The sequence below is a fragment of the Python bivittatus genome, unplaced genomic scaffold, assembly GCF_059951505.1.
Source record: "Python bivittatus isolate LINGU-HERP-01145 unplaced genomic scaffold, Pbiv_v1 ctg000180_np1212, whole genome shotgun sequence".
Lineage (NCBI taxonomy): Eukaryota > Metazoa > Chordata > Lepidosauria > Squamata > Pythonidae > Python > Python bivittatus.
Window position 1 is genome coordinate 6,520,681 of NW_028277047.1, and position 11,728 is coordinate 6,532,408.

The 11,728-nt window shown below is 48.1% G+C and overlaps 1 protein-coding gene across 1 annotated transcript; it reads right to left on the reverse strand.

Annotated features, from left to right (window-relative positions):
- Positions 1 to 71: 71 nt before the first annotated feature.
- KCNK7 (potassium two pore domain channel subfamily K member 7) lies at positions 72 to 7,224 on the reverse strand. The gene is made up of 3 exons (XM_088137455.1): positions 6,832 to 7,224; positions 1,899 to 2,294; positions 72 to 501 (listed from the first exon to the last, which is right to left on the reverse strand). Exons 1-3 carry the CDS (start codon positions 7,154 to 7,156, stop codon positions 260 to 262), a joined length of 963 nt encoding a protein of 320 aa, XP_087993581.1. The 5' UTR covers positions 7,157 to 7,224; the 3' UTR covers positions 72 to 259.
- Between the last annotated feature and the right edge of the window lie 4,504 nt (positions 7,225 to 11,728).

The following is an 11,728-nucleotide window of genomic DNA, read 5'->3' on the forward strand; positions in this document are numbered from 1 at the left end:
TCGCTGGCTGTGGTCCCTGAATATAAAATGTTCTTTAAAATAAGCAAAGGATGACCCTTTTGGTTGTGCCATTTCTGTTTGAAAACTGGACCTTTTTATTCTTGTCGAGAGTTTGTAAGGTTGGGAACGGAGCACCAAGTCCAAGCCTAACTCGATCGAATTGTGCAAAATTCATCCCCCCGTGCCCCAAAAGATCTCTCTCTCCCTACTAGGCCTTCTCTCTAAACGGGAGAATATTGGGGGGGATTTGTGGGTGCTGTTAGTGTGTAGTGGGAGGGTCACGCCGAGTGGCCCCTCTTTCGGTTAAACTCTCAGGGGAGCAGAGTCCGAGATTGGTGGTCAAGGCAAGTTGATCCCTGGTCACGATTCCCAGACGATCGTCCTCCTCCGGCGGCGAGTTGCAGGACGGAGCAAAGAAGCGAACAGCAGCCCGGATCTCTTGCAGCTGGTAAGCTGTTTCCAGGGTCACCAGCATGGCTAGCAAACCGATGAGCAGGTAGCCTGAGAAAGGGCAGAGAAGGTAAAGTGACTCGAGGTGACTTTGTGACCATGCCGGGCAAGGGCATGGAAGTAGTTTGGCTTGGCCTCCTTCCGGTAAGTTTTTTCAACTTGGCAACCAAGCTTACAATCCTGGCATTTCCTGGTGGTCTCCCATCCACGAAGCAAGTCTGACTCAGACTGTATTATCACTTTCCCAGTCTCGTCTACAGCCCTGAGATTGCTTTGTTGTCTCCTAAGAGACTGGATAACCAAGTCCAATCCTATTTAGCTTTCCAAGGTCAGCCAATGTTGGCTAGGTGTCGTGGCTAAGATGGGTTATGGGGGGGGGAGTGGAGAACAAGTGAAGAACTCTCCCCCCCATGTCTCCTCTTGCAGTCTAAAAGGCTGGGGTCACACAGGAAGCGTAATTATGTCACTGAAAGTTCTCCCAGTTAACATTTGCACAAACAGCCTATTGGATTAATTTATAGTTCAGTGGACTTGGTGCAGCTCCAGAAGATTAATTCTGTAATCCTGTTTAGTGTATGTGTGTGTGTGTGCACATATATGTGTGCACCCATACACACACTACAAATATAGATCGGGGCAATTGTGCCCCTACCCATTTTTGCGCCCCTAAATCTCTAGCTACTCTCTATTGTATTTTGATTTCTCCAAGAGACAAGAAACTTATGAAAAATGGAGTTTAAACTAGGCTTAACCCAGTTAAACAAACATGCTCTTCCTCAGCATAACAAAACTCAGCAAACTAACAAATCCTTTTCCTTGCCATGCCTGGATTCACCCCAAAATTTAACCCTAAGCCTAGCCTAGCAAACCAGGTGCTGTTTATTCACCTGTTTTACCTAAATCCTGGCTCAGTGCAGCCAGCCCGGCTTCTGACTTTTACTCTCCGAATCCTCAGGCTGCAAGATTCTGGTCATGTTAGCTGGGGATGATGGGTGTTGGAAGTCCAGCACACCAAGACAGCACATTAGCTTTCCAGTAGTCCAACTGAGATCGGTTTTGCCCTCCTGACCTCTAAAACCCCCAAACCGAAATATCTTTGCTTGTTGCTCGTGAGAACCAATCATTTTTTTAAAGCAGGACCAGGGTGGGCACAGTGGCATAGCCTGTATCAGGGTCCTACCGGTTGCTGGGGGGCCCTATCTATTCTGCAGACTGGCTCTAGGTTTTGGGGTGCCTTTGGCCAGGAGCAAATATCTTCCCCTCTTTGCTGCAATTCAGCTCAATCCTCCATCTTCCTGGGCCTTGTCCTTCAAGCCGGACAGAAGAGCAAACCGCGATGGGGAGAAAAATGCTCCCGAGAGTCAATTAAGGGACGCAGATCCTTTCGCCAGTGACCTGGATTCCTGGATGCCAGACCCATCCCTCCCGCTTAATTTCTGACGACTTACAAGTGAGGCTCAGCTCGTAAAGCCCATGGAGCGATGGTTGCGAGCTGCCTCGGGGTACAAAGTCCCCCAAGCCAATGGTGCTGAGCGAGATGAAGCAGAAGTATATCGACTCCAGGAAGGTCCAGTTGTCCTCCAGGGCCCAGAAGCAGATGGCAGGGACGAGGATGAAGAGGGTGAGGGTGGCTAACCCCAGCACCATCGAGTGTCCTAAAGCCACGTGGGCCCGCGGGAAGCCCCAGCGGGCGTGAATGTATTGCACCGGCCGGTAGCTTAGGAGGGGCAACAGGACTCGGAGTAGGCAGGTGACGAACAATAACGTTGCTGGGATGCCCAGAAAGCAATAGAAGATGCAGAAAACTTTGCCCCCGTCCGAGAGAGGAACCATGTGTCCGTAACCTGTGATCAAGAGGAACAATCCTGGAGAAACTGCATTTATTTAAATTTTGCCTTTTCCCCCCTTTTGCTCTGCAAACCTGAGACCAGGATGGAAGGGGATCCCCTTATTTTATCCCCACTGCTACAACCTTGGGGGGGGCTGAGGGGGACGGACCTTCCCTTCAGCCCTCCCCTCTCATGTCCTTCTTACCTTTATAATAGTGGTTCGCTCAATTGTGACTTAGGGTTTCTGCAAAGCCAGTAGTTGTGGTTGATGTCACACAGTTAAACTAACCATGGTTAAGCCTTGTGGATGGAATAGATTACTGTACCTTCTTGCTGCCAAATCTTCCAGACTCCTGGTGGCTTACAAACAAATCATGGCTTAGATGGTGATCATCATCATCATTACTAAAATCTTTATGCTACCAAATCTTTTGGATTCCAGTAGCTTACAAATTATTTATTTGTCAAATTTATATAGCCCCGCCCATCTCACAAAAAGTGACTCTGGGCGGCGTACAATTAATTAAAAAATTATTATTATTTGTTGTCACCATAAGCACACTCTGGCTAGATTTGGCATCCTATGCACACTTTTAATTCCAGGAAAGTGAATTGGTGTAATAATTATTTGGCTTCGGAAGCCACTTATTTCCGTAAATGATGGGGGGTGAATGGAATTGATCTGAATTCAGTATTAAAGGAATGCCATCTCTTGCCCGGCTCCTAAATTATGGGATGCACACCTTCTCAAAGCTGCATCTGGTCCTCATTCTCTTCCCCTTTAGAAGATGGGTCAGGTTTTAAAATGTTAACGATTTAGTAGGATCTCTCTCTGTGTATTTATACATTTAAATAGGAGCTTGTTTGATCTGGATTGAGTTTTTTTTTTTTAAATAAAAAAAAGTTGTCACCATAAGCACACTCTGGCTAGATTTGGCATCCTACGCACACTTTTAATTCCAGGAAAGTGAATTGGTGTAATAATCCCTTTCTAACTGGCATGCCTGCCCTGGGGAAAACAATTTCAATCACTGTGGAATTGAAAGTGTATTAAAAGGGTAACAGATTCTGACAGTCACCAGCCAAGCACGTGCATTTCACAGCTCCAGCCTCTCCAAAGGGATAGGGGGAAAAAATAGGAAATTATGAAAAATTACCAATTCATGAAATACGGGACAGGATTATCTTGTGTTTTTGTGACCCAGAAGGGCCTATGTTCAGTAACTGCCGAGAGTTGTAAGGAGTGGGTGGCATATTCATTTAATATATTATTATTATTATTATTATTATTATTATTATTATGGTTAGTCGCAGTGTCAGCCAGATGTTTAGACTGGGTTTGGCATTTTTATCCACTGATCGAGTCCTTCCCAAGGACCTGGGATAAGCAGATGTTGTTTGATGGGGTTAAAAGTATCGTCGCAGGATGTAAACTATTCCAAGCAAAGCTGCCTTTTGCAATGGACCGATGGCGATTTGGTCAATGCCAAAGTGCTCAAGGGGTGCTCCAGATGTTTAGGGATGGCACCCAAGCGACTATTACTCTTGGTACTATCTTTGCTTCCTTTTGCCACGGTCGTTCTCCTTCTATTTGCAGGTCTTTGTGTCCTGTGATTTTCTCCAGTTCTTTCTCTCCTATTCGGCTGCCTCCAGGTATTGCAGTGTCCACTATCCAGACTTATTTTTGTCTGTCTTATCCACAATTGTTAAGTCTAGGGTGTTGCGTGTCAGGTGCTTGTCTGTTTGGATTCAAAGAAGATCAAGACCAGGGAACTTGTGGTGCTCTAGAGCAGTGTTTCTCAAGCTTGTCAACTTGAAGATGGGTGGACTTCAACTCCCAGAATTCCCCAGCCAGCATGGCTGGCTGGGGAATTCTGGGAGTTGAAGTCCACCCATCTTCAAGTTGACAAGCTTGAGAAACACTGCTCTCGATTATCACTCTCCAAGTTTGCTAAACATACCACAGACTCTCAAAGTTGGTAGGGACCTTCGAGGTCTTCTGGTCTAACCCCCTGCCTCGAGCAAGAATCCTCAGCCCCCCCCAGTCCAACAGCTGTCCAATCTTTGCTTGAAACCTCCTGTGATGGACCCCCACAACTCCAGGAGGCCGCCTGTTCCGCCGCCGAAGACCTTTCACGGTCACAAAGAAATCTGTCCATCTAACCATAAACCACACTGCAGTTTCAAACCAGAGGAAGTTCCCACCGTAGCCTAAGCCACAAAATAAAGCCCACCAACGAAGCTCAAATAAATCAGGTGATTATGGGAACAAGTCCTACTGTCTTCTGCATACCGGGCCAATAGTGATTATCCATCAAGCTCAGCAAGCCGTGGTTAGTGTGATGTGTGGGTTCTATAGGTATTTATCCACGCGTGTGTACGAGGGAGAGGGGAAAAAAATGATATGCAGAGACAACTACCATTCTTAACTGTGATATTCCCAGCCTACACAAACTAGGTTTTCTGGTTTTCAAGGATCATTAATAATCTGCACCAACTTTATGCCTGGGAAGATATATTCCAAGTGAAATACTGAAAACAGAGACATCACCCTCTACCCAAGAATGTCTTTTCTGCTTTGGGCACAGGAGCTCCAAGGAGCAAATTACACTTACCGATTTCCCAACCGGAAAATCACAAGGGAGAAAGGGTTCTTGGAGGCTTAATCCAGTTTGTTGTTCTTTGGCGTGGCCCAGCGCCAGTAATTGACTTTGCTGCTCCCAAAGACAATAGAGGGATACTGTATAATACCCATTTGGGGCACAGCGACCTATTTACGGGCTCTGCCCTTCAACAAAAAATAAGCATTGTTTCCAGATTCACTTGGCTGGGCTGAAACCCAAGCTGCCATGGTTAAACTCCCTCAGGCTGAGCCATAGCGGGCACCCCAATGCCAAGTGCCATGTCTGAGGAGAAACATGGCACCTGCCATTGGCTATCCTTAGTGGAAATAATTCCACGCCAGGAGATCCCATGTTCTTCATTTTGAACCTGGTGTTTCTCAGTTTTGATGGGGGCTGCAATGGACAGGATGCTGATGACGCCAGGGGCAAGCTAAGTTGCTTAATACAGAAATCTCTCATGGTTTTGTCCCCCTCCCCGCCTGCCCCACCCGCAGTGCCAACACAGCTGTAATTGCATTTTCCAGACCGAGAGATGATCAGGGTGGAATATTTATTCTGACTCACTGAGCGTGTAGCATATCTAAAGTAGGAGGCACCTGGCATGCGTGTTATCAAGGTATGTAATGGTAGTTTGTATTGGCATCTTAATTTCTGTGTGTTTTTTTTTAATGCCTGCACATTTTATAACAAGGTCAGTTGCATTGCTAAGGATGGCCCAGCCAGAACTGCCTTGTTGTCTTGCATGGAAATAGAGAGAGAGGGGGAAAGAAAAAAGGAGCAGCTGCTGAAAATATTCCACTGAATAATGGTCCTTCTGCCTTGTTTCTAGAATTCTGGGCCCAGAACCCTGAAAAGGTCCAAAACAGGTCAGAAAGATATACTTGGAGAAAAAAGTATTAGATTCTTAACCTATTTTTTCCAACACTCAAGTTTATCTTCATAAGAATAGTGTCATTCAAATCAGGTTATTGCTGATTTGAATGGCTTATATCATGTGGACTAGAGCCTTGAGTGTCATTAATTCAGGAAACACGACGAGTGAATTAATTCTTTCGCCAAGTCCTCCTCTTCTCAGCCTGCCCCTCCTGCACTTCCCACATTCCCTAATCAGGACGAGACCCAGCAGGTTTTGATTCGCACAACACATCAAACTAGATGATTGAAATGTACCCACTTTCTGGATGTACACATCACCTTGAACCCTAACCAAACAGGGTGGGTTTGTGTCCTGCCCTTAAGTTGCACACAAACAAACCCTAACCAGGGTTAAAACCAACCAAGTTTGGGATGCTGGGTTGTTTTAAATCAACCTGGGAAACTTGTGAGAACTAAGCAGAGCTTGCCAGATGAACCCGATGTTCTGAGTTTATACAAATAGTGAAGGAGAAACCTTCCACAAGGGCTCTCTGCCCTCTACTTGAAGCAAAATTGTGGTTGGCTGTGCTTGTGGTGTTCTCCCAACACGTTTCCTAAATTCACCCACTTTTCCATCAGTATAATACAGCTGTTTGTCAACTTCAACAACTTTAAGGTGTGTGGACTTCAACGCCCAGAATCCCCCAGCCAGAATTCCCCAGCCTCAAGACCATGTCTGGACTTCAACTAGGAGTTGAAGTCCAGACATGGTCTTGGGGCTGGGGGATTCTGGGCGTTGAAGTCCACACACCTTAAAGTCGCCGAGGTTGAGAAACGGTGGCATAATCCGCCGGACCTTACAATAGCCCTTTGGCCGGGTTCTCAGGACACGCGAACCCAGGGAAAAAGGCTCCCCGTTAGATCGAGCCAAGCTCGGAGTCTGCCTCGCGGGTCGCCGCGAGGTCTCTCCCGGGCGCGCCTCCTGCCCTTGCCCGCCCGGCGCGCCGAGGAGAGCCCAGCCCAGCCCAGCCCGGCGGGGCGGGCGGCAGCGGGGCAGCGGCGGGCGCTCTTACCGGTGGTGGAGAGCACGCTGGCGGCGAAGAAGAGCGCCGAGGTGAACTCCCAGACCGCGTCGCCGGAGCCGTTGGCCAGCGCGAGGGCGCCGTAGCCGCGCGCGCCCAGGACGCGCCGCAGCAGCCCGGCCAGCTGCTGCTCGGACAGGCAGGGCCGGTGCTCGGCCAGGAGCGCGTCGCGGGCGCCGCGCAGGGCGGCCAGCAAGGCGCGCTCCGGGGGCCCCTCCAGGGCGGCGAAGACGGCGGCGCCCAGCAGCAGGAAGAGCGCGTAGGCGGCCAGCAGCAGCCCGAAGCGCCCCGGGCGCGGCACGGCCCGCAGCTCCATCCCGGCGGCGCCCGCTGCCAGGTGGCAGGTGCGCGGTCCCCGCCCGGGACCTGCGGCGCCGCCCTCGCGCCTGCGGGGCTCCGCGGCCTCGGCGGGTGGGGCAGGGCGGGACCGGCCCTCCCCGCACCGCCGCCGCCGCCGCCGCCGCCTGGCCGGGCAGGCTTCGCCCGCCTGCGAGGCTCTCTTGGCGCGCCGAGCACGGACAGGTGAGCCCGCCTGGGGAGGTCGCGGGGGACGCGGGCGCTGTGGGCCGGGCGGGGACTCTTCCCGCGCGGCCCAGCCTACCTCGCAGGGTGGTTGGGGGAGGTAATGAAGGGCAGCTCCTCCGGCCGCCGCATCTCGAGCGTCAAGGCAGGCAGTTCGCAAAGGAAAACCCACCAACCCCGGGGGAGGGGGCTCAAAGAGGGCTGGGAAGCCGTCCTGCCTGAAATTCCGGACAGCTGTTGCGGCAGCCGGTGCAAAAAGTGCTAAACCTGGTACACGTCTCCTTTCTTTGACTTCAGTTCGTCCCTATCATTCCCGTCTTAGCCGAGTGATTTCCTAATGGTCCCCCTTCCAACACCTTCAAGAGCTCCAGTCACGTTTCCTTTCTTCCCACTCAGCCAAGGTCAGCTAAATGCTGCCACCTGCTGTTAATGCTTTGCAAAGGTCACCTTGCAGGTACGTTCTGCCACAACCCTCTGAGGTAGGCCAGCAATGTCGTTCATGTATGGACCGAAGTAATCTGTACTGAAATATAACTTATCTCGCGAGCTTGATGCCAGCACCCAACTCGGCTTTTTAGAGCAGTAAAACTGGTGAGGTAAGACCCAGGACTGGAATAGTTTGATAGGAACCTCCTCTTGCAGATGAATTAATGGCCTCATTTACTTGCCAGTATGTAAAACAGCTCTACGATGCATCCCCCCCTTGCTCGAAGGTCTGTTTCAGTCCCCAAATCCAATCAGGGTGGTTTCCTTAGTGTGGGGTGCAAGCTCCCTGACTCCTTGGAAACCCCAATCCTGCCCTTGCTTCTTCCTGCAGATTTTGGACCACGTCCCCTGTGTGGAAAAGGGGTGCCAGGTTGAGCAACCCCAACTTCTCCTACAAACACTTTTTCTGCTGTGCCTACCTCATAGGGTTGTTGTGGGAGGCAGTGCTAAAGAGTAAACATAATACTAACAATGTTCTCAGGGCCCATCTTCTCCCATCTATGCCAAAATAGTTCTGCCTCCAATCTCAGCTGACAATTTGCCCTTCCCTAACCAGAGCCAGGGTGATGTGGGGGTGAAGGGGCAGCTAGACTGGCACCTGCGATACCCAGAATTGAGTCCGTCAGCCGTGGAAGCTCATTGGGTGAGTTTGGGCCAGTCGTTCACACTTAGCCCAGCCTACCTCGCAGGGTCGTTGTGGGGGGAAAATAGGAGGGAAGACTACACTGTGCTGTCTTGAGTTCCTGATCAAAAGGTAGACTAGGATTATCATCATCTCCTCTTTTGTGTGTTTTTTATACTTTTTATAGCTTTAATGATTGTTTTTATATGTATTTAGGAGTTTTTAATTGAGTATTGTCCTCCTCCCAGAGTCACTCTTGGGAGATGGGCGGCTCTATAAATATGATCAATCAATCAATCAACCTAATAAAATAAATAATAAAAGAGCAATTGCTGTGCAGGACGGAAGTTCTTTACTGCTGAGGAGCTGTTTTCTGGGATCGCTCAGCACCCTCTGGTAATTTGACTAACGGGAAGGCAACCAGCTGCAACCGGGCACAAAGGCCAGGCGGGATAAGTTGGGAGTGGCAGGAAAACGTGCTTATCAGGTTGCAACCATGCCTTTTCCTCCACTCATTCTCGGAGGACACGTAATCCATTTTCAGCACTCTGCGCAGCAGCAAATTTGGGCCTATTGCAATGCCACGGAGGCAGCACAGGAGGGCAAACGGATCAAGGAACCCACCCCCACCAACACTGGCAGGGCACGCCACTCTATATAAACAGAGAGCAAACCCACTCCCTTCTAGCACTGAAGATGTGGCCTAGCCGAGTAATGAAATGTTTGCAAGAAAACCACCGAGCTCAGAGAACCCCGAGGACTCCACCGTCCAACCCCGAGCCACAGAGATGCCCTTCTATCGGCAAGCGTTTTCCCCCAAGTCAGGAATTCTCCCCTCCCCGTGAATATCCACGTCTGGATTCACAGCTTCCAAGGGGGAGATCAGATCCACCCTGAGCAAAAAGAAGCTGTAAACCCAGATCCAGCAAACCAAAGATTTCCAAAAGGACAATCTTCAGTTTCGGGGTCTGCGTAACATTCAGTGCCCAATGAACGAATGGTTTTATGGACCCACTTATTTCACACAAGGTGTCGAGAAGAGCCCCAAACAGACCAAATCCGTTTTATCTTGTGCAAATCCCACTAGGGCAGGGTTCCTCAACCTTGGCGACTTGAAGAGGGGTGGACTTCAACTCCCAGAATTCCCAAGGCTGGCTGGGGAATTCTGGGAGTTGAAGTCCACCCCTCTTCAAGTCGCCAAGGTTGAGGAACCCCGCCCTAGGGTATCTAGGATGCAAAAATCAGGTTCCCAATCCTACATACTTCTACCAAGCCCAATTATTTTCACACGGCAGAGCTGGGTTTTGTTTCCAAAACTAGATCCAGGTTCTACCATCCAGGACAGGCACTGACGATATTTGGGCTGGACTCCTCTACAGTAACTCGCTACACCTTTGGGTCCTTCCTGCAAATTCTTGAGTTGGAGATGGAGTCAGCAAATCATGATTTAGCACACCGTGTGAACCGGGTCATTGCCAGAACGAAAGAATTCTGAGCCAGGGTTTCTATTTTCAGTATTAAAATTTAGCAGAAGTCCTGCCTTCTCCCAAAGTTTCTTCATTTCAGTTTTGGAAGGAGGATGGGTGGGAAGTTCCTTTTTTAATGCAGCTGTGGTTCAGTGAATGGGAAGTTGCCTTTCCAGCTAGATCATTTGCAAATTGCCTGGAAGGCCTGGCCAATGGAATCTGATCCACAAAGGAAAATACCAGATATTATAATTTGGTCCGTGAATTAAGCCGTGTTTTGGGTTGGTGCAATCAGCAGCATTGAAGGAAATAAACGTGGTTGCACAATGCTCCAGATTCAGTCGTAAAGGGTGTTTTCAGCACACACACGAGTGCAGAGCCCTGACTGAAAACTCATTAAGGCAGTGCAAAGAAACCAGAACTCTTCTTATTGGGACTTATGGACAGTGAATTAGAAAAAAAACCCCCCCTCATAGTAGATTGATTTTGTGTACAGTAACTGCAACCAAATTATTGCATACACCGCGATGGAAGAACGATGACATTCCCACAGTGGAAGAGTGGATTGTGAAAATGGCAGAATTTGCAGAAATGGCAGAACTGACCTGCTTGGCCAGAGGAAAAAAACACAGAAACTTTTTCCAAAGACTGGAAACCTTATATGGATTTTTTGCTGAAAGAAGGAAGAAATTAAATGATTTATGGATTTAAAGATTAAGAGACTTGGATTCAATGAAGGGCTGAAAGGACTTGTATAGTACCGAAGAGTTGAAAAGATTTGAAATCATTTATATGTTTCTTTAGTTTTCCTTCCCTTTTTCTTTTCTTGCACCGCTTTTCCCTCCCTCCTTTTCCTTTTCCCTCTTTGGATTTGTCTTTTACTATATGGAAACACACACACACACACACACACACACTACACAAAAGAACATGCCTTTATTTGGTCAATGACCTGCAAATTTAAGGACAATGACAGAGTAGAACAAACTGATAGAACAATATACTAAAAGGCAGATCGCATTATTATACGACATTTGATATTTACTCAAAATAATAGTTTTTAAACGGATCACTTAGGTAATTAATATATTAATATGGTTATAGGAGAGTGAATGTAATATTATGTGATCTTTTCGCATATTCTTCTATCAATTTGTTTTATTCTGTCATTGTTCTCTTCAATTTGCTGGCCATTGACCAAATAAAGACGTGTTCTTTCATGTTCAAAAAAAGCTGTAGTTAATACGTATTTTGCTCCTGCACAATATTCCTGCAGAATAAAGCAGATTGTGGCTGGCTCTGTATCAGCAGCAACTTAACTATATTTTAGGCTGGTCGGTTTGGCAAATTCCACCTCTATCACCAGCTTTATGCAATTGGATTAGCTGTAAGACGTTGAATAGCCCAAGGCAATTGTGGTTTATAAACAAAAGTTCTATTTTTTTTTTAAAGTATGGCAAAAAAAAAATATATAATCTCACGAGAGCTCATGCAAGATCGTGTTGCTTTTTAAAGATTTTGGGTGGTTTCATTCCCCCCCCCGCCCGTTACCAAAAAAACCTTGAAGGCCTTCTGTGGGTCAATCCATGGTTTGCAGCTTTGCAGGGTAAATGAACCCAATAGTGGTTTATTCAGTAAACTATGTTAAATCATGGCTAAGTGATACAGAACCCACGCTTGAGCCTCTTCTCCCAGCTTTCATCTGTGATGCGACTTTATGCTAGCACAGTGCGCCTTTGTCTGGCCCTTTTCAGATGTATTCAATATTCAGATCATCCCATAATCAGCGTAG

Bases quoted from the DNA above. Each gene is read 5' to 3' on its own strand.
- KCNK7 (XM_088137455.1), bottom strand. From the start codon at position 7,156: ATGGAGCTGCGGGCCGTGCCGCGCCCGGGGCGCTTCGGGCTGCTGCTG. The intron at 2,295-6,831 runs GTAAGAGCGCCC...TCTTGATCACAG, and splicing joins CAGCGTGCTCTCCACCACCG to GTTACGGACACATGGTTCCT. The intron at 502-1,898 runs GTAAGTCGTCAG...GCCCTTTCTCAG, and splicing joins TTACGAGCTGAGCCTCACTT to GCTACCTGCTCATCGGTTTG.